Raw genomic sequence first — 24,012 nt, forward strand, 5'->3', positions numbered from 1 at the left:
TGTCCCACTTGTTGTTGATTCTTCACAAAAAATTACAGTTTCATATCTTTATGTTTGAAGCCTGAAATGTGGCAAAAGGTCGCAAAGTTCAAGGGGGCCGAATACTTTCGCAAGGCACTGTATATATATAATCAGTGGCTTTGCTAAGATAGATGCTTGTTGACAGGTTAACAAAAAATTCCTCCCTTTTAAAGCAGTGGTTTGATCACCAGGACACTCCTCGTCTTGATGTTTTCATCTGTAAACATGGACTGCAACCAAGGAATGACCATTAATAACCACTAGTTTAATTGATTAAACAAACAAAAAAATCAAGTGAGGTTGTTTTAATAGAGAACAAACAACTGTTCTACAAAATGTATATTTTGTATGACCACTGGTTATATTTAAGAATTGGAACTTGTCTAATTTAGTTTATACAAACCGTTGCTATAATAGTGGAGTTCCCGTTTACAGGTATACTGTAATTATATTTCTTAGATAAATGCTTTGGATGCTTCAGAATTTAAGCTTATGCTCGTAAAGAGCCAAGACCAAGAGACAGGCCCAGCCCAGCAGGAGTCCCAGGTTCTGCAGGAAGAACATTAACCAGGGGCGATGAGTCTGTACATGGGTCATTTCAGGAAGCTGCAAAGGAAAAAGAAAAACTCATTATTCCATTATTGAATATTTTTATAAAAGTAAAGGAGATGTTATTCCATTGTCATAAATGTGTGAACAGTCTTCTCAGTGTTTACAGTTAACTAGTGTAAAAGCTCATGTGGTTGCATTTATATAACACCTCTCTCTCTCTCTCTCTCTCTCTCTCTCTCTCTCTCAAACTTGTATCTCGCTGGACAGCAATTTTTTGACATAACAGAAAATGAATTACAAAATATACTGTAAAACGATGCTGCAAACACTTCGCTGTCAGTGTTTTATGACTTCCTAAAATTCAAACAAATCCACCTCCACGATGTAAATAAATACGATGTTCACAAACTCAATGGACTCCTCTGAGAATTCTGTGCTGCAGTGAGAAAGTTATTTATTTGTTCTGTAACAGCTGTATTTAAACAAAATATATAAAATCATAATTAGTACACAACCTTGCCTCACTTACTTTCTTGGCTAATTCATAAAACAAATATGGACTGCAGACCGCGGTTCTTAGTGGGAAACTAAAGGCCCCATGGGAAGAACTAGAGTTACCTCCAGGGGCCTGCGGCTTCGGGCATTATAGTCCCCTGCTGGTAACTATAGTTCTTACATTATATTATACATATATATAAAGGGATGGGCACCAATATTGATATTTTGATATGATATCCATATTGTTCGATATTGATAACAATTTCCATATCGTGATATCGTGGGATTAAAAAAAAAAAAAAATCATGTACACTTGCAGAGACATACATTTTTATTGCTAATACTGCTAAAAATACAAAGCAGTATAATCAAGTTTAGTTTATATTGATATACAACAAACCCTATACAACCCAATCATGGTCAACACCACACACTAAAGTATTATTGAACCATTTTATTCCATTGATTGGCGTTTAGGGACCAAACGCTATTTGCATGCTTCATAAGCACCATTGGCCATCTGTTCTGCATTATTTTGAGATATTTTTGAGATATTTGAGGCATGCATCAGCGGTTTATTACTGACGCTATTATTAATGCATTTTTAAAATGTGAACTTTCGGTATTATAGATGAGATGTACTTTTAAAACATCAAAACATGTCAAAATAATGCAAAAGTACTTTATACTTTTAGAGATGTCGTGAGTCAGCATTTACACGCAGAGAAGCTGAAGATTCAATTACTTCCAGTGTTACGCAGATTTCTGCATAGAATTCTATATCCCACATGATCCCATGCCTGTGCAGATGCAGTTTTTCAAAGCTGGACGTGGATGTGTGATATTCCTGTGCCCGAGTCCCGTTGTGTTCTCAAGCACTACCACTGAGTTTTACAACAAATATTGAAAACAAGACCAAACTAATTCTGTAGCAAAATCAAACAGCACATTTAACACCACTGCTTTTCTACAGTACACTCAGCCTCCTGCGTTTCTCAATACACGAAACCCTTGATTAAAAGTAACCTTATGAAACTGTATTTTTCTTTTAAAACGCATTTTAATTTTATTACATGTAAATACTGTTCAGAAACATCAAGTGTTCACGTATAGCGATCCTGATCTACGCAGGTGTCAAATCTACATGGATACAGAATTCTACGGGGATACATAAATCTACAACACCTGACTGGCTTGAAAGTCTGTGTGCAATGAAGTATAGAAATATTTCGGTTTTGAGGTGGCTGATGATGGAATAGTAAAGCAATATAACAAGACCTTGTTTTCTCCATGGATATTGTGAAGCAAAGCACCACTAAGTTAAAGTAAGTTATTGCTTTTCATATGTAAACATCTGTTAACGTCTATATATGTTTGCATGTTTGATATTGCAATTGTATTATTATATTTCTGTGTTTTGGAAGACTTCGATAACAAATCAAGCGTATGTGTGAGTCAGAAGAAGAATTTACTGCCAGAATTAAGTTTTAAGTGAATTCTGTAAGACCTGATATAATTGGATTTTTAACTTAAGGTATTTTGAACCTTAAAGTACTATTGGATGCTATAAAAAAGTAAATGTCTTATTGTTAGAATCATTTGTTATTTTTTATTTTATGTTATACCTAGATGCAATAACGGTTTTACATGACCTCAACTCTTCGCTGTAAAGCACAAGGTATTTGTATTTGTTGACCACCTAATGAATTTGCTCTGTTTTACAACTACAGATTATTTATTATAGAAATGTATAGTTTTCCAGAGTTAGAGGCTGGGGTGGTTATTTTAAAAACATTTTAAAACAAATATATTTATTTTGTGTTATCCATATATGAATATACTAGTTGCTGCACTGTAGTGCCTTGATTTAAATTGTGCATTGAACCAGGTGAAACCTCTGCTCTGCTCTGATTTATGGATAATAATTGCTTGCTAGATGACTGGTATTCTGTTCCATATTGAATTTCTGCCAAAGGATTGTGTTGGTTATCAGATGACAGCTGCAGACCAATATATACACTCGCTGAATAGATCTAAACTTTCTGTGGTTATAAAACGCAAGGTCGAAGTAGGCACAAGTGTGGGTGGATTTTCAGAAACTAGAAATGCAGTGATCAGCGGCTGTTTTTAAATTCCATGAGCAATGTAAAACTGAAGGCATTCTAGATTCTTATTCTTACAGCTCTTTACAAATTTATACTATAATTTAATTTATATATATATATATATATATATATATATATATATATATATATATATATATATATATATATATATATATTAAAAAAACAAAATAAATTGATCAGAAACCAAAACAAAACAAAACCTTAGTTGTTCGAATTGGGATTATTGGAATTTGTTTACTTATATATATATATATTTTCCTAATTCTGAATGTAGTCTTCCCCTTGGGATTAGAATCTTATGATAGTAGGTAGCAATTTGTTAATTCTTTAAAACTTCGCAAATTAAAATCATCAGTGGGGCAATTAAAAGCTAGCAAGAGTTTTAGCTACCATTTTTGCAATGTTCTAACACTTAAGCAATCCCTACATATCCATTAGAGAATCTGTTATTATTTGTTTATTTAGCAGATGCCTTTATCCAAGGCAACTTACAGAGACTAGGGTGTGTGAACTATGCATCAGCTGCAGAGTCACTTACAATTACGTCTCACCCGAAAGACGGAGCACAAGGAGGTTAAGTGACTTGCTCACGGTCACACAATGAGTCAGTGGCTGAGGTGGGATTTGAACCGGGGACCTCCTGGTTACAAGCCCTTTTCTTTAACCACTGGAACACAGAATTTGCAAATCTCACTAATCGTCATATTTTCAGGTTTATGGACTTCTGCGGCAAAATCTAAGGACTCACTATGACCTGTAACTTAAGATGGCCACCATATGGGCTTGTGATTTGTTGTGTTCCAGATGATAAAGACCTAACGTTTTCAGATATTTGGCTTCGTATTCAGTATGCATATCAATAATACAGACCACACGCTTTGATACTGACTTCTTTTAATTCCACAATAGTATTCTTTAATTCCCTCAAAGTTCCATTACAGATAGGACATTAATCGTTTCAGTGCCACATTGTTTTATCATCTGGCTGTGTTAATGATATACACCACGGACAAAACGATGGCAGTATACAGATCCACTACCATTTAGATCAATTGAAGAGACCTCAGTGTCCTTAGAGCTAGAGCTGTATTCCATGATCCTCTAAATAAAGTTCCATTACAATGGTGTACTTTTTCTAATAGCCATTTTACAAACCCTTCCGTCGGATATGACATTCCCCTTATTTTTTTTTTATTCTAAAAACATCCCATTTCTAGTTTTTCAATAAAGTAACTGAACTTAAATACATTATGGAAATAGTGTGATGCTTACCATTTCCACTAGTGATAGGTATAAGAATATTCCTGCAGTAACAGTAAATATCCACTGCTGAACGCCTGTGTCCGTCGAGACGAAGAGCCCAATGTAGAGCCCGATGAAGGCTGTGAGTGCACTGATAAAATTCATCAGCATGGCATTCTTTACTGATAGTCCAGAATTCAGCAACACCGCAAAATCACCTGGCATAAGGCAGACAAAATGGATATATGCAGGGCTTTTCATGTGAAGGATAAATAATGCCAGTTAGTGTGAATAAACAAGGCCATACTTTTAAAATATCTAAATGAACAATTTAGATTGCATGCATGGTCATCTTTTAAACATACTGTGTTGTCAGGTATCATTTATGTCTTACCCATTTCATGAGGGATTTCATGGCATAAAATGGCAACAGTGGTTGCCATGCCAGTCTCCACTGATGACGAAAAAGCTGCACCTATTACTAGTCCGTCTGCAAAATTGTGAAGGCTGTCTCCAACTATAACCATGATAGCCAGCAAGGAAATCCTTTGTTCTGAGGACAGAAGCATAGTCAGTCAGAAAGTCTCTGGTAAAAGGTCAGTTTTATAGTTTTTGCGATTATGTAGTATTTTATATATATTTTTGGTTCAAGCTAATACAGTGTTGGTTTACTGTAGTGTCTAATGTCTTTTTTTTTTAATTATCTGTATTCTTAGGGCGATTTAAATCCCTACTGTTAAGATGTCATCCCAAGAGGGCCAAGGGGCATTTTGGTCCACTTGAGCTGTGGTGTTTGGTGGTAGCTCAGGTAACGTGGAGTGTGTTTGAGTTGAGATTAAAAATGTTTTTAAATGTAGATTCTATCCAACATGAACTGGACACTCCCAGTACTCTCTTAGTTGGTGTACAAATTGCCATAAAAGACGGAAATGACAAACTGTCCATAATCATATCATATAATGTAGCGTATATCAGGTATATTTTAAGCTCTTACTTTTGCCACTTGTAGAAATATGTTCTTCACCATGTAGATGTAAATCATCTGAGGGAATTTCGGTGTTTTCAGAATCTTCTGGAATTCCCTGTTTTGTGATAACATAGTCTTAGTCTATTAAATTACTTAATTATAAAAATGCACGCTATACTGTAAAGTTGGGTGCAGCATTTCCCAAACCAAGCCCTGTGATTACTTACAGATGGCAGCACCTCCATCCAGTTTAAAAAGGATTCAATGGAACATGGAGATTTTGTTTTGAATCTTAACCAATTCAGGACTTTGAATGTGCATCACGTATTTAAATACAAGCACTTCAGAATTATTTATTTTATGTGGAAAGCAGTGCAATCATTTTTCTACCATGTTTTCCCTTACAAAACTGCTACCCTGGTTGTTTCACTGCTAAAAGCTGGGTTTACTTGGCATACATTGTGTCCTCCTCCCCCTCCTCCTCCACTGTTTTTTGTTCAGTTTGTGGATGTAAATAGGAAAATAGGGCAACATAATAAATCAGACGGATTACTCACCAGTTGCATAGTTGATGTGGATTTTTCTCGCACTGATTGGTCACTACAGTTAGATTCCAGAGGAAAGTCATGGGAATGTCCCAAGTAGCCATTTGCAAATGAATGATCCTGTAAGAAAAAGCACACGCAGTCCAGCTGGAGTAGCAAATAAGGCAACGGTGTCTTAAATTGTATTCTCAAGTACAATTCCTTGGTATCTGTTAACAGCATTCCTTAATAGCCTCTTGCGCTTTATATCATAGCAGACAGCAATCCTGGTTCACTGTCCAGTCCGTTTCAGGTCTCGAAAGACACCCACACTTCTTCTTCCAACCTGTATAACCCAGTTGCTAGTAAAGTTGTATATATTTCTGGATAATGAATGAGACCATGCAGAGTTAACTATTTAATTAGAAAACTAGGTACTATTCATTGTAACCTCATAGAGCATCATAATACATGTAGTTTGAGGTTTTGGAGCAAAAACTGGAGTACTTTATGTGGAAGACACTATCATCAAAATGCTTAAAAAATAATATATATTCAGGAAAGTAAACAAAAACTGGATTGGGGGAGAGGACATGTTAATGCAATATTTATTTCATATAATTTATCATTCAAGGGGACTCATTGTATCCCAAAACTAAGTTAATCATTTCAAGTGAACTAACTTAATCCTTTTTCAAGATTTTTTTAAATATATTTCTTTCAGTGGACATGGAATTATAAACTGTGTATTTGCCTTGAAGGTGTTGTGAACCCACTGCATGCATCTCTTACCTGACCTCGTGATGACACTAGAAGAAAAAACATCTTTTCAATTAGGACAAACCCATAGATTGCCCCAATCATTCCTAGAAGTTTCCAGAGGTAATCTTTTTCTTTGATTGAACTGTCTTCCTCATGATGCACATGGTCATGCAGGCCAAGGATCTAAGCATGACAAAGAGAGGGTAAGGGAGATACAGTAATGTATGCCTGGTTAGGGGAGCTAGGTTATGTAGAAACATGTACCGTTATTTGCCATGCTTTTTAATATGCTTATGTAATAAGGTGGAGGCTGGGCACGAACTGACGACTTCTCAAACCGGAGGCAAGCATCTTAACCACAATGCAACAAAGCCAGGCTCGTCTGCATTCGTGGTTTTAGAGGTTTCAACTCTATCTCAACCAACAGGGGAGAATCTGTAACAGCAGTATCACACAGCACTAACTGTTTCACATGCCTATTCTTTACCATGCTTTCACTGTGCTTGATAACACTTTGCTTTTTCTATGGTAAATTTGTATATGGGGGGTTCTATTTTAATAACCTAAACAGTGTCAGATCTGAATACCCAGAGTTTCACCCAGGGTTGATTTATTGACCCACTTATTAACATTACTCCAATAAGGTCTGTATAAAACGAGGTTTGTAAATTGCAGGGTGGTATTAAGATCATTAACATAGACCCTGTGGTTTTTTGTTTGTGTTTATGGGAGTGCACTTTTTAGTTAAATTGTAAGTCATCACCCTACTTAAAGATTAGCATTTCATACAATTGGCTTGTTTTCAGATGATCATGCAAACCCGGCACAAATACTGTGTACTGTGTATGTCCACTACATGCATGCACTTTCACAAAACATTGTGGTGTAAACCTTTGTTTTTTTAGAGTTCTGAATTTGGTAGAGAAATTGTGTATGTACTGTATGCATTCGCATCATGTTTTATTTTTTTGTTATTCTGTCCATTGCTGCTCATTACCTGTGGCAGGAGGTGCAGAAGTGCATCACCTGAAAGTGTCCCAACTGCTAGACCTACAAACAGCTGCAGTATAAGAGCATAGGTCTCTTGACAGGAGTTGAAAAAGATTAGGATGATGCCAAGCATAGAGCTCACTGTGATTACCAAGACAGCCAATGTGCTGTAGCCATATTCTGCACAGAAAGTGGAAGAAAAAAAAAATGTTAAAAATGGAACTTCGACAAGATCCCTGGGCTTTTTTATGTGTCTGTGTGTATATGTATGTATATATATGTATATATATATATATATATATATATATATATATATATATATATATATATATATATATACCTGTATGTATATATATATATATATATATCACAAAAACAAATCAAACAAGATCACTTCATCAGCTATTAACAAAATGTCATTTAAAGTAAATTTCAACGTTTTTAATAAGATGTCAGTTGAGGAATGGCTAAATCAAAACATCCCGGAAAATATGAGCAGCACTGAGATGTCTACAGTCGCTGTAAGTAGTACAGAGAGAAGTACTGAAGTACTGTCCGACAAACCTACCATCAGTACTACTAGTAGTGCTAGACATGGGAGCGTTACCCAACAGCGACTTGATTTATTTGAAATAGAAAGAACTGAAAAAAATACTAGAAAACAAACAGCTTGAGCATTTAATGTTTTTCGAGACTGGTTAAAGGAAAATAATAAACACAAATTTTGAGGAAAACACTTGCCAGAGTTTAAATGAATATCTCAGAGAATTTTATGCAACCGTTAAAAATAAAGAGTATGGTATATCGACTTATATTTCTTTGAGAGCTGAATTATTCAAATCAATTACCAAGGAAAATACTACTATTATTATTATTATTATTACAATTACACAATATTTTTTTCCAAACTTTGTCCTCAGTTTATTTTTACGGAAGCATTTTCTAATAAAAGCACACTGATAGTAGTAGTAATAATATATATATATATATATTGTGAAGGGTTTTAGTCCTTCGGGTTCTTTTCCAGCACTTAAAATGACCCAGCCACACACAAAACTTGATTTTTAAAAGCGCTGTTGCGCTATTTTTTTAATAGTCACACAAAAAACCAAAATAAACAAAATACAAAACAAACACCTAGCTCTGTACGAGCACTAACTACACCTCAGGAACACCCTGACTACCAGTGGGACAGCTAGGCTGTTTCCCCACTACACACTAAACAACACCACACAGGTTTCATACAACACACTTTTACCTTACGACTGCTGGGAAGCAGAGTACCTCTTCCTGCCTCCTTCTACTCAGCAGCCTAGAGCAGACTGACTGCTCTCCCTATAAACCCTGCACCTGGCTCTAATTTACAATCAAAGCCAGGTGCAGGTGATAATTAACAATAAAACAATTAACCAAAATGTGCATACGCACATGTTTTCTGCAGGGAGGATATTAACCCCCTCCCTGCTGTGTTACAATATATATATATATATATATATATATATATATATATATATATATATATATATATATATATATATTACTCGATAGAGCAGCCCACAAAGGCAGTGATATATAAATGGGAACATTGCTTTAAAGTTAACTAATTGCGGTTGTTAACTAATACAGTATGTAGTAAATTGGTCTCTTAATACTGTTACCTGCTTGCATACGCTCTGTTTTTCCAATGTATTTAAGTTCCTATTTTGAGGGGAATTTAAGAAGATTTTCTTAATTTTAATGGTGAAAAAATACAGTAAGTTTTGTGATAACTATTCCCTTTTTTGGTTAACTTGCTGAGTGCTTTGCCTTTCTCATGTGCAAAACATTTTAATTGATTTTCCTCCTAATGTATTTTAATAGCTGCACCGTAACATACTTTTTTGTCATTTATATTTTTATATTGGCATTAAATATATTATTTACATGAAAGAATATATCTTTTCAAAATATTGAAACTTTTGTGCAATTGCCACATCTCCAGCATGAAGAATTATCTGACATCTTACAATTATATAACTTGGAGGGGATAAAGTAAATGTTGTGCAGTATTGTATATTGAATTGAACACAATTTAGAATTTTGTGAGGAAAATTGATCAATCTCCACGTATTATTGCTGAACTCTGTTTTCAAAACAGTTTCCCAGTAAGCTTTTAAAGAGCCATCAAAGGCAATTTGAATATCTTGAAACAATTTATATAATTTTGAAACAAATCTCTGTGCATTCTTAGAATCAGATAAAAATTGTTCCAATTTGGTAATCTGTGGATGACAAGGTTTTCTTTGATATAGTTTAGAAAGAGTAGATTTAATATGATTATATACAAATGAATTATTTATATTTTACTTTGAGTGCTCTTACTGAGGGAAAGGATTTATCAATAAAAATGTCACTAATTATATTTATACCTGTATTAATCCATGAATCATCCTTTAGACATTTGTTCTTATAAGTTAAAATGGGGTTATTCCATATACTTTAGATAAATTGTTCTCATATCATTGAGTTCAACTGTAACATACTACCAAATACAGTTTGTGTAATGAATCAATTAATGATACTTAATATACTTGCCTGTAGTTTGATACCCCCCAAAAATCTTTCTAAATAGTGGTTTGGTGAAAAACCCACAAACTGTCAGCCATTATTATCATAGTGGTCAGAACAGAAGGTATCACAAGCATTATTTTTTTTTTTTAATGGTACATGTGCCACCTCGATATGGCTCTGGAGGAGCCAGCTGTATGTTTCCATTACAAAAGCAGACATTGCTCTGAACTATCTCTTCATGAGGATGTAAGATGGGTTTCATTTTCAATGGACAGCTTATATAAACATTTCATGAACATGTACACTTACTCTCTATGGCACTTGGAGGAGAGCTTGTGTTGTCCTGTTCCCTGCTTTCACAGGCGCCACTAAGCAACTGCTGGATGATGGCAGGGCTAATTTGGCTAAAGTGTTCTTTAGAAATCAAAGGATGGCTGCCTTGCAAATGAATCTGCACAAGTTGCTTGGCTGAGAAACAAACCTGTTTAAAGAAAAATGAGGTGCTGAGATCAAACATTTGCCCAGGGGTTGAACACACCTTTTGTCAGACTGAACAATTGCAATTAAATTTCACAAAAGCTTTCTCTAGGTAACTAAAATTTCCATTTCTGTTGAGTTCAAAATCATTACCTCCCTCCTGAGATTTTTTAAAATAATACAATGTATTCTTGATTAACTATATTTTCTAGAAATTCATGGACATACAATCGTTTCAGCCAGTACACCCCAAGTTAAATGCACCCTTGGATCCAGCTTCTTAGTTCTTTAACTTGCTGGGTGCTTTACCTTTGTCCAGTCTGGGATGTGCTGTAGAAGGCCATGGTGGCAGTCTGGATGTTCTGTGTGTCTTTGTATTTGAACAGGGAGGTGTGATGAGTCCTGTGGCTGCCTGAAAGCTGTGCTTCTCCTCCCCCTGTGTCTCTTATGCTCCAGACTTCCTCCAAGTCCCAGCAGATGAAGCAGGTGGTCAAGGTCTAATGATCATGAAGAAATGCAGTCAAGTTGCAAGAACATAAGAAAAATGTAGAAACATCAATGCCTGCCCGGTTCCTAGAAGCTAATTGATCCCAAAAAGCAGGTCTTAAAGAACCCCAGTGATTCAGCATCAAAAAGGGGCTTGGTAACCCATTCTAATCATGCATCACTGTAGCTAATTGTAGCTAACAAAATGTTCGAGCAAACCTGATACTACACAAGGTTCAATTCTTCTTTGTTTATAAGCCATGTTTTTGCACTTTCACCTGGAGAGTGATATTCTCCAATAACCAATCAGCTGACTGACATACACTACTTTCAACCAGTAAATTACTCTGACCAGAAGACACTGCTGAGGGGAAATGACCCAGGAAGTGCAAGTGCAAACGCATACTGTGAGTATAAGGTATATAAACTGAGAGCTTCCTTTAACCTAAAGTAGTGGCAAATACAATATTTTAATATGAAAATACATGTCTGCTATAACATTGGTTTCTTTCAAAACTGTACATTTGAGATCTGTGTAGCTAATGGAAGTGTAAAATGGCCAAGATCTATGGAACTATATTGTTAGCTAAAATTACTTTAAGTCTGTCTCCAGTTTCCATGTGTCATGTGGTTTCTGTGCTGAGTGTTGAAGTGTTGGCAAGGGTTCACTGTCTTTAAAGATTTCAACATGAACCATCGACTTTGTGGCTATTTTTGATACTAGTGTTATCTATTTCTATATAAGTAACGTGGACTAAAAGTGTGCACACAGTCTGACTGCATCTTCTATAAACATAGGCAGAAGTGCCCTTATCTCTACAGACCATATCAATATAGCTTCTATAGGGATTGCATTTATTAAACAACTTGCTTGGGGAACTGGAGGAGATGTTTAATATAAAAAATCCTGCCTTACCTACCTGTCCTACCTTTCCATTGCAGCCACATATATTGATATGGTTGTGCCCTTATCTAACTTACATACTGTATGTAGGCACTTGGGTCTACTAAAAAATGGTGTTTCTTCCATGTTTTATTTAGCTTTAATAAAAAATTCACAGTGAGGGGTGCTGGACACTTGCCTTGATCATATCTAGGGGTATGGGGTAAAGTTCATTGCTGTATGTTCTAGCCACATTCCAGACTGCAGCTGTTTCCCTTTTCTATGTATATTTGTCACAGATGTTGACCAACTAATATGTTTGACCAAATTAGCTTATTTTTTTATTTTTTATCTTTGATAAATGGTAAATTCATAATAGCTATCATCATTTCAAATAGTCATGTTTCATTCATTAAACGTGCATATGCACAGGGCTGTCTATGGCACTAATTTAGCAACTTCACTCAGAACACTAAGTTCTTAAATAACATGCTTTATTTAAAGGATTCTAGATGCTAAATGACTGGTACTGAAGTTGTTCTAGTTAAAAAGCAGAGAAGGAAGTTTTCCCGTATTGAACATGTCTGTGACATATTGCTACTGTTAATGGTTGCAACCATTATCCAAATACACCTTCACTGTGTCTAAAGACTCATAGGTAGAGTTTGCACTAGGCTAACTAGCCTCCATGTTGACTGGGACTGATTCATCAACTATGTTCCTCCTTCACCAATGCCAAAAAAAAATAAAAATACATGTATAACTGTTGTCTTACCTCCTGTGCTTATATTACTGGTACTGTTCAGGGAATGGAAGATGTATTCAGTGAAGAATCCTGGTAAGGGCAGGCTGTGTTTGCTAAAGCAATTCCGTTTCAGGACATGAGTGATAATTGCAGCAGCCAGTTTTGGTACAGCTTTTCTGTCTGCACCTCGAGTATCCAGAATACCAGCTTCCCTGGTTAACAACATTGCATCTGTGCACTAAAGTGCAATTATTGGAAAACAAACAAGTTTAGTACTATCATGTAATGTGTGTGTGTGTATATATATATATATATATATATATATATATATATATATATATATATATATATATACACACCCATATCATACTGTTAAACTATATTGTTTACTATAACCTAAAACACAAATGGTTTTATGAATTTGAAGGTTCTCAAATACAGGTTTGAGACTGACTTGGAAATAGTTAAAGCAATAAAGTGTCCATTCTGGGTAATAATTCTTGGTTGAAAGGGTAGTGTACAGTATATACTCTGGCCGATGGAAATAATACACCATGTGTTAGTTTGTGGTGACGGGTGGGCATTTGTAACCTGTTTTACTATTTGCTTACTAAACATCTTGGTATGTGTGAATAGATAATTGTCCTGCAACAAAAGGCTAAACAGTTTAATAAGAAAGACTTAAAACATCTTTAAATTGTTTCGTCAGTAATTCAATTTTTCAAGCAGTGATACCCCTCGATTGAGCAGAGTATTAATGTTTCAAACCCTGAAGACCTGCTAACATATTGTTGCATCTGATGTTTGTCATTAATGTAGATCATTCACCTGGCTTGTTGTTGAAGGCACGTAATGCTGGTTAATGACTTCCAAGATGCTTTCAGTTTCGTTTTGTGTGAGATATTTAAAGTCTTCTTTGTGATTGAAGTCCAACACAGCAGTGAGGTAGAACTGGTAGTCTGGAGAACCGGCAGATGAGTTTAAGGTGCAGACATCTCTCATGTTAATGATATAATAAAGAAGGACAGTCGAAATCTTCAGAAAACCTTCTTCATCAGTGTGTTCATTGACACCTTCTCCCACAGCAGAAAAAAGCACATCTGCTGAAAGGCACTGAAATGACAAAAGACTTTGGTTGATACAGTTATCTACAGTATCATCTCATTTTTCCTAATATGATTTAATTCCTTGCCTGCTTTGAATATACTTGTATGTGTGGTCTGTATGATTCTATATTGTTGTCTGCTTGAATTGCCATGCTTACTAACTATTCCGGAACAAAAGTGCTTCTGAAAAGGCTCCTCAAGGCTTATTGTGGGGAAGCATATTTGTGTTGCACAGGCAGTGCAACATTATTGTGCTATATAATTTATCCTACACTCCTTGAAAAGAGGGTTCCAGGGCTTTATATTTGTTTTGAATTTCGCAACCATTAATGGTTCTGCTTATCACTAGCTTTCATACTGAACCAGTGATACGTAACCACTTTTTAATATATAATAATGGTTCTTTAAATTGATTCTAATTGAAATTGTTTTATAAACACAGCAGAAAGTATTTCAGTTCACCTTGTTATAACTACATTCATCTATCTAACAGCACAAACATCCTAGGAAAGCTAAGGTCTGGTGCGGAACTGGATCAAATGAGTTGCCATGTGTGATGAGTCAAAGAGGTTTCGGTCTGTAATTCAGCCTCCCGACAGTAGAAGGCATCAAACCAACTCGGAACTTCCCTTACCAAGGTCTCATGACCATGACGAAAGTCATCTTCATGAGGGAGACACTAACGTTTGCTTGGTTTTTTTGTTTTATCACGGTTTTTTTGTTTTAACACAAATCCTTCTTTCTTTTATTATTTATTCCAGCACCCCCTCCCTCATGCCATTCTTTTTTGTTTTTTATCGTGTAAATAATAATATTAATAAAACAAAATATTTGCTTGCACGTAAATTGCTGTCTGGACATTCCATTATTACTCACACGCCTCACACGTGGTGTCAGAAGAGGGATCCAGCTACAGTCTTGGCAATGTTTAGGGAGCAGGAGGAGAGGTTAGAGGAGAGAGAAACGCGGTGCCAGGAACAGCTCGCCCAGTTCTTTGGACAGCTGGTGGAGAAGATTTCAACACCTTCATCAACATCGGAGACAGCGGTTGCCCGGATGTTTGCAGCTCAACCTAAGTTGCAGAAGATAACTCCGGAAGATGATCCCGAGGCTTTCTTAATCACCTTTGAGAGAGTGGCGGAAGCAGCAATGTGGCCTAAAGAACACTGGGCTATGAAATTAGCACATTGTTTGAAAGGGGAGGCACAGGCTGTTTACAGAACTTTGATGGCCACAGAAGCAAGAAACTATGACAAGGTGAAGGAAGCCATTCTCTCACGCCTCGGGATCACGGAGGAAACATACCGGCACCGCTTCCAGGAATACCAGCTGTCCAAGGGGAAGTGGCCCCGGGTCGCGGGACAGTATCTCATGGATCAGTGCACCCGGTGGCTGCAGCCGGAAGAACACACACCCCAAGAACTGGTGTAGAAGATCGTGATAGAGCAGTTTGCTTCTATACTACCGCCAGGAAATCGAGAGTGGATTAAAAGGAATCAACCTACCACTCTCGAGAATGCCATCATCCTGGCAGAGGCATATGAGGACGCGAACGAAGGGGCCGTCTCAGACCCCATTCCTGCCCCTAAACCAACTAGGACCAACCAGTCAATGAAGCCCAGAGGGGGTAACCAGACCTTTCGATCATGGAGGCCGAGGTTAGCCCCATCTTGGGCGAGAGAAAAAAACCCTAACCTGCTGGTCATTGACTCGCAGGACAAACAGACTCCGTTGGTGCCTCCTACACCAGTATGTTATCGGTGTAATGAGTCAGGACATATTGCCAGGAATTGTTCGATAATGGAGGTGGACATTGCTAAAAGATCCTGGTCAGCAGTAACAGGTAAGAACGCTGGGGAATGTCGGGAGGGCCCTTATCAGTTAAGAGTACAGGACTCTGGGTGTGCACAAACATTAATTCGACAAGCTTTCTTGGATGGGGTATCTCCTGTATCCATGGAGAAACTCGGGTTTATCCCACCACTAAAGTTAGACTTACTGTAGGTGATTATTCAGCTTACGTTAAAGTGGCTGTAGTGCAATGTTTACCATACCCTGTTCCCCTGGGAAGAGACTGGCCATTTTTTTATCGTATTTTAGGTCAGGAAATGGTCTTCGTTTCTACCAGGGGACAATCTAAGCAACAGGAGAAAACAATTGGCAACATTTTTCCGTTGCAATCCGACCTGTTTAACCCTAAAATCCACCCAAGAAAAACAAAAAAGAGAGCGCCGGGTGGAAAAATATTAGGGAACTCTGAAACGACAAGGGGAGGGGTCTGACTCAAAGGTAAACCAATCTTTTAAATGGCAGGGTAAGGGAGTAGGTGTTCAGTTTGACCGGGCTGCGAGGTTACTGATGTGGAAGGTCACATAATAAAAGACACTCCTCTCAGTGTATCTAACCATTGGGACCGAGATATTGACCTGGGATATGAACAACAAAATGATCCCACGTTACAATATGCTTGGAAACAGGTTAGATATATTGAGGGGAAGGATATGCAGGAAGGACGACCAGTGATATTTCCGCATTATTCTGTATCTGGGCAGTTATTATATAGAATAACCCGGGCTCCCGGGACGGGACAGCTCGTTAAACAGTTATTGGTTCCTAGGCCTTTTCAGTCGGAAGTCATGAGATTAGCTCATGATATCCCATTTTCAGGTCACTTAGGAACTGAAAAGACCCAGGAACGAATTCTGGCCCAGTTTTATTGGCCATGGATTTATGGTCTTGTGCGGAGGTATGTATCTGAGTGTCCTGAATGTCAATTAGCTGCCCCTAAGTCAGTTCGCCCCGCACCTCTGGTCCCACTGCCAATTATTGGGGTACCGTTTGAAAAGATTGGTGTAGATTTGGTAGGCCCTCTGGAGGGAACAGACTCAGGGTATCGGTATATTTTGGTAGTAGTGGACTACGCAACATGATATCCAGAAGCTGTTCCCTTACGCTCTATGAATGCAGAAGTTGTAGCAAATGAATTGGTAAAAATATTCTCTAGGGTGGGAATCCCGAAAGAAATTCTCACTGATCAGGGCACTAATTTTATGTCTGGCTGTATTCAGCAACTATACAAATTATTGAAAATACGTTAAATTCGAACCTCAGTTTTTCATCCTCAAACGGATGGGCTTGTGGAACGATTTAATCAGACTTTGAAAAGTATGCCGCGCCGCTTTGTAGATCAAGAAAAACACAATTGGGCTAAACTGCTTCCCTACTTGCTCTTTGCAGTTCGTGAGTTACCACAATCTTCAACGGGGTTTTCTCCGTTTGAGCTCTTGTACGGTTGGCAGCCGCGGGGTATCTTGGATCTCATAAGAGAAGGTTTGGGAAGAACAGTCAAAAGAATCTAAAAATATAGTGAAATATGTGTTACAGTTACGCGATCGCTTAGAATTAGTCGGTCGATTGGCGCATGACAATCTCAAAGCAGCACAGCAGAAGCAGCAGCAAAGCTACAATAAAAATGCAAGAATTAGGAACTTTCGACCTGGAGACAAAGTATTGTTGTTGCTTCCCTCATCGGAATCTAAATTATTTGCTAAATGGCAGAGTCCCTTTGAGGTTATTCGAGCGGTTGGAAAAGTTAATTATGAGATCCAACAGCCTGGGCGTCGGAAAGAAAATCAAATTTATCATGTTAATCTCCTCAAACCGTGGAAAGAACGGGAGGTCCATTTTATATCTCCCACACAGGAGGGAGAGGACTTTGGACCCTCAATTGAGCCAGTGTCAGTAATTGAGGTCCCGATGGGGGAACAATTAACTCCTAATCAGCGGAAAGAGATAAGCAATTTAATCAATATGTTCAGTGATGTGTTTTCTAACATGCCTGGAAGAACGCATTTGATTGAACATGCTGTTATCACTCCACCAGGTCTGAGAGTTAGACAGAAACTGTATCGCATTCCAGAAAGTCGGAGAGATTCTGTTCGGAGGGAGGTGGAGTGTATGTTGAAACCTGGGGTAATTGAACGTTCCCGAAGCGAGTGGTGTAGCCCAATTGTACCAGTAGACAAGCCAGATGGGTCACTACGGTTATGTATCGACTTTAGGAGGGTGAATGCTGTCTCTAAGTTTGATGTATATCCCATGCCTCGGGCAGATGAACTCTTAGACAATCTGGGACGAGCTTGATTTATTTCAACTTTGGATCTGACGAAAGGATACTGGCAGATTCCATTAACGAAAGCCTCTTGTGAGAAAACGGCATTTTCAACCCCAGATGGTCTTTTTCAATTTTGTACTATGCCGTTCGGACTTCAAGGAGCTCCTGCTACTTTCCAGAGACTGATGGACATGGTATTACAACCTCATCGAGAGTATGCAGCTGCATATATCGATGATGTAGTCATTTATAGTTCTTCCTGGAAAGAACATTTGAATAGATTAGAAGCTGTCTTACAGTCTCTGAGGAAGGCGGGGCTCACAGCGAACATGGCAAAGTGCGCTATTGGAAAAGAAGAAACTAAATATTTAGGTTTCATAATGGGTAAGGGTAGAGTGAAACCATTGGTTTCAAAAGTCCAGGCTTTGTTGGATTCACCGGTACCTACCACGAAAGCCCAGGTGAGATCATTGTTGGGGTTGGCTGGTTATTACCGCCACTTTATACAACACTTTTCCACTATAGCCGCCCCTCTCACTGATCTCACTAAAAAGAACGCTCCAAATAAAATTAAGTGGAGTGCAGAGTGTCAGACGGCTTTTGAATCTATTAAAACTAACTTGAGTCAGGCCCCAGCATTAGTAAGCCCGGATTTCAGCCGAGAGTTCATCCTTCAGACCGACGCATCGCAGGCTGGTCTGGAGGCGGTTCTGTCCCAGGAAAGAGATGGTATAGAACACCCGATATTATATATTAGTCAGAAGTTACTGCGCAGAGAACGAAGATATTCAGTAATTGAAAAAGAATGCCTGGCAGTAAAGTGGGCTGTAGAGTCCTTAAATTACTATCTCCTGGGGCGACCCTTTGTACTCATCACAGATCACGCCTCTTTAAAGTGGTTAGACACAATGAAGGATTCAAACGCTAGGATTATGCGGTGGTACCTGGCGCTCCAACCCTTCGCCTTTCAAATAAGACATCGTGCAGGTAAGTTCCACCAAAATGCTGACTTTTTCCCGTGAGGGAGGGAGAAAGGAGGGGTTAGAGGTTTCAGAGTGTTCCTTCGGCTCCACTCTGAGGGGTGGGATATGTGATGAGTCAAAAGGGTCTCGGTCTGTAATTCAGCCTCCCGACAGTAGAAGGCATCAAACCAACTCGGGACTTCCCTTACCAAGGTCTCGTGACCATGACGAAAGTCATCTTTATGAGGGGCGGCACCTTGGTGAGGGGCGGAAGTGCGAGTATGTAAATTCCGGCCACTTGAGTCAAGTGAGTTGTAAGGACACTTGTCAGTTTGGGATTGGTGTTCCACTGACTACAGGGGCGGGGCTTTGCATACTTAAGGGAACATGCTACTGTGTTCGGGGTTGGTCCTTGAAAGCATAGGCGGGGTTACTGGGCCTGAGGGAGACACTAACGTTTGCTTGGTTTTTTTGTTTTATCACGGTGTTGGAATACGCAATAACGTTTTTTTTTTGTTTTATCCCTTCCATGTCCGGGATATCGTGAAGAGGACGGAGGACAACACGAATCCTTCTTTCTTTTATTATTTATTCCAGCACCCCCTCCCTCACGCCATTCTTTTTCGTTTTTTTATCGTGTAACTAATAATATTAATAAAACAAAATATTTGGTTGCACGTAAATTGCTGTTTGGACATTCCATTATTACTCACGCGCCTCACACGATGACTTTCATACAATGTAGCCATAATACTGTGAAGTAGTTTGACAACTTAAATGCTATCTTTTGTTGGAGGAGATCATTTCAGTGCACACTTTACATCAAAAACATCAGCACAATGTTTACTACGGCATCCTACTTAATCGTATTTAATTTATCTGCCTTAAATATGTATTGAGCTCCATGCAGATTTAAAAGGAAGTGAATATGTCTGCCTTATTTAAACAAAAAAACAAAACAAAACAAAAAAAAACAGGAGGATGTAGTCAATCACTTTACAATCCCTTGAAAAAAAAAGTTTTGTTTTTTTTTATCTCATGTCCTGGACAGATTAAAACTTGGCATGAAGCCTACATTTTAATTTACGCATGATTTTTTTTTTTTTTCACCTTGAATGTCAAATTACTAGCTTTGTCTATTCCGGTTGTACTGTATAGTATTTAGAATACACTTAAAGGTCAGTTGGTCAGGAGGTCATTCAAGTGGGTGTAACAATACTTGCTTATAAACAAATAATTTGTTCAAACAGTTAATTATGGGAAACAGTTTGGAAACCCTAACTAGTCATATATTGTCTAATAACAAAAAAGGATTTAGTGGTAGTTGAATAAGAATAATCATAATTCTGTCAACACTGCAGACTTCTAGGTCTAGCGGGGGGAAAAAAAACTAATCTGAGAAGATCAGACTCTGACTGTGAAAAATAATTTAATTCAGCACAGCAGATCGGTTAACCTGTCCCAGGCTTGGGTATTCTGCTATATCATTTTAAAGACACTGAACTATTTTGTTAATTATTATGGGGTTGTCTTTTTACAAAGTTAACTGGTGCTGAAAATTAAACCTGCTGCATTTCTGGAATATGCATTCTCACTTCACTTTATTAAACTGGGTATAACAATCTGCTGGTGCTATACCTGTGTCTTTCTTAGCAATTTTCATTTAGAGCTATCACCAAAAATAAATAAGGCAATATACCCATAAATAGGTTTGTTCACCCAAAACATACATGATAAATAAGAATTATTGTTTAATCGGTTCTTCATAAATGATTCTGAGAGCACCAACCTGATCACATTGTTGTTGTGTTCCAGCAATCCGCGTTGGACACTCCAAAATGTCAAACAACACTTTAATTAAAGACTGAGTTTGGTTTCGGTTCAGCTGAGACTGTTGTTCAACAGACAAAACTTGTAAAACTTCTCTCAGGTATTCGTGTCTGTCAGTCTCCGAATGGTGTTCTCCAGGGGCTGTTGTTTCAAAGGCCCTCACCATAACACAGAATTGCACCATCAGAAATAGGAAACCCTTGTTCCAAAGTAGCATTTTAGCTGCAATCACCGGCCTTGGTGCATTGGCACCTTTGCTGATAACCATATCTGTGAGGGGAAATAGGAGAAACTTTTCAGTAATAGAGCATGTGTGCAGTTCGGAAGGCGGTATTCATTTGGTACATAAGCTGATTTACATTGACAAGCTGTTACTGAACAACAGGAGGTCTGCAGGGAGCTTACAAGCTGAAATAGCCAGATACAAAGGGGTTGTCTGGTTAGAAGCAAAGCCAAATTGCAACAAAAGGATTAAAACCTTTGCTTTTTAAATTTAATTGGACTCTCTTACACAAGCATATATGAGTATAATTACTATAGTGTTGGATATTTTATTTGCATCTTGAACATTATATATAATTCACTTTTGCTTCAGTTATTGCAGGATATGTAATATTTATTTTGCAGTTTTAAAAAAAAAACTATCTTTGATTAGCACTGGCTGAAATACTGTAGTTAGGTAAACATTCTCATGGCTCCCATCTGTTGGGTTATCCAGCATGCTACATTTCCGTTAATTCCATGTGTTTGTACTACAAAATTGGTCAAGCCTTGAGTGGTGATTACGAAGCAACAGTCTCCTGGAGGGAGTATCTCTCGCTACTTCTACTATGAAGTTCAAGGATGCAACATACACATTAATGTTGGGGTACCTGCCACTAACGGCTGTCAGTGGAGGGGCTGTGGTCTCTTATACAAAAGCATTCTACTTGTAGAGAATGTTTTGTGATGGTCAGGTTTCTTTCTATTTCTATTTTGAAAATTAGACGTATCCCACCTCCCATGTTTTTTTTTTTTTGTTTTTTTTTTGTTTTAATATTCTTGGATAAACTGACTTAGTTCAACTTTAAACTGTCAGCTCCTTGCAGCATAAAATTTCTGTTTACATGTGTGCTTTGGTCATCGACTATCTATGTATGCAATTCATCAATCAGTAAATTGATATTCATTTTCTTACTCAAAACTGTTTTTCAGAAGTGTTAATTCAGACATGTTGTTGCTTTCAATGACATTTGATTGACAGCTTTGTGGATTTCACCTTGTACATAAACATTTCAGGCTTGAATTTGGTGTCTTATCTTTTGGCAAATTTTTATAAATGTACTGGTTGCTGAGAGAAAAAATTATCCAATGTGCTGTTTCAACATAAATATATGTTTTTTGAGCTTCCCCTATATCTGTCTGAAGGTTGCTCCGTGGTCACAGACCACAGTGATACAGTCTTTAACCTATTATTCACAAACATTTTTTACATTTTAAAAAGAGATGTATAACTGTAAGATGCTTTGCCAAAAAAAAAGAAAATAGCAGAAAATCGAAATGTGTATATATAACATATTGTAAAACAGGTAAACAACATTTCAATTTGAGTACAGTGGCATCACCAGATTTGAGTGTAAACCACAAATTGGCTACAACACCTCAGAAATGAGAAATAAAAATGTTACTAACTGCGTTACTGAACAACAACAAAAACAATCATGGTAAAGTAACAAAAAAAACATCTGTGCCAAAAACATATTTGATGATTCGATATTTTTTTGTAAACATGAACAGACTTAGAATTAGAAAAGGAACTCCAAGTTGCTACAAACTGACACAGTACATGGCAGGAAAAGCAATTTGTATACAAACTGACACAGTACATGGCAGGAAAAGCAATTTGTATACAAACTGACACAGTACATGGCAGGAAAAGCAATTTGTATACAAACTGACACAGTACATGGCAGGAAAAGCAATTTGTATACAAACTGACACGGTACATGGCAGGAAAAGCAATTTGTAGAGAATCTTACCTTTCAGGCTGAAAAATCAGGTCCTTCTCTACAGAAATGTATAATTTTATATGAATTCCAGAGTATGAGTTAAACCTCTTACAAAAAAAAAAAAAAAAGCTGAAAAGGATTAGCAACAACAACCTCACAGGGTTCTGGTTGCCATGGTGAAAGCTGCTTTTATTTTAACAATGATGGCACTTTAGGCATTGGGGGAGACAGTTGTATGATTGCTGCCTGCTTGTTATTTTTATGCTGCACAGTAGAAATACACTTTACCCTCAGTATTATTCAAATAAGGCTTAAAGTATAGCATATGTTCCAGTTCCCAATGCAATGAACCGTTACTGTGCACCTCAAACCTTGTAAAATGCATTCCTCCTAACTATGCAGTTTATTTGTCATGGTAAATGTCAGGAAGTTAGTAGGGCAATTAGCTGATTTTTCTTGATGAAGATTAATAATGATTCAAATACAATACAAGGGTTCAACAATTATTCTAATACCATATTCATACTATTTAGTCAACCTTAAGCACAACACCTCTTGAGAGAACTCAATTTAGATTATTCAATTTGGTCTTAAACTTGTCGGTGCCACTATAAATCCGACAGGAACATTCTCATATCAGCATCAGCAACAGATACCGCCAAATATGTAATTATTTGGTTTCATAAGGTTTGGAATTTACGGAAGGTTAGGGGTCCAGAAGATTTTGAACATTCTGTTACCCTGGTTACATACTTGCTAAAGTGCCAGGGGCATTGGCTGTTTGACAGCTTTCACAGTAATATGTAAAACGAATGCACTCTTGATTTCAAACTACATTTTCAAGAGGTCCTCCTGTCAAGGATGATGCTGGTCCTGCTCACCTACAATGCCTTTCATCACACAGGTCCCGAGTACCTCCTCAACCTGCTCACCCGCTGTGTCCCTGACCGCAAGCTGAGGTCGTCCGACTCTAGCCTGCTTGTTATCCCCAAGCAAAAGTGCACCACACTTGGAGAACGCTCGTTTAGCTTCATGGCTCCGACTCTTTGGAACTCTCTCCCAGCTTTGGTGCGTGATGATCCCACCGTCGCGCGCTTTAAATCAGCTCTCAAGACCCACCTGTTCTCTCTTGCTTTCTATGCTCTTTAAGCCTGATATTAGCTATTAGCTGCTGAGTTGCTGCTACTAT

General features: G+C 37.7%; 1 protein-coding gene across 1 annotated transcript; it reads right to left on the minus strand.

The window, feature by feature from the left end:
• Positions 1 to 9: 9 nt before the first annotated feature.
• LOC117394254 (zinc transporter ZIP12-like) lies at positions 10 to 22,928 on the minus strand. Its single transcript, XM_033992365.3, has 13 exons — positions 22,854 to 22,928; positions 20,795 to 21,105; positions 13,652 to 13,936; positions 12,854 to 13,061; positions 11,019 to 11,206; positions 10,542 to 10,713; positions 7,690 to 7,862; positions 6,723 to 6,875; positions 5,964 to 6,071; positions 5,434 to 5,521; positions 4,834 to 4,992; positions 4,470 to 4,657; positions 10 to 627 (listed from the first exon to the last, which is right to left on the minus strand). The coding sequence occupies exons 2-13, from the start codon at positions 21,101 to 21,103 to the stop codon at positions 499 to 501; spliced, it is 2,160 nt and encodes a 719-aa protein (XP_033848256.3). The 5' UTR covers positions 21,104 to 21,105; positions 22,854 to 22,928; the 3' UTR covers positions 10 to 498.
• Positions 22,929 to 24,012: the final 1,084 nt, after the last annotated feature.

Source organism: Acipenser ruthenus, chromosome 3 (assembly GCF_902713425.1).
Source record: "Acipenser ruthenus chromosome 3, fAciRut3.2 maternal haplotype, whole genome shotgun sequence".
NCBI lineage: Eukaryota > Metazoa > Chordata > Actinopteri > Acipenseriformes > Acipenseridae > Acipenser > Acipenser ruthenus.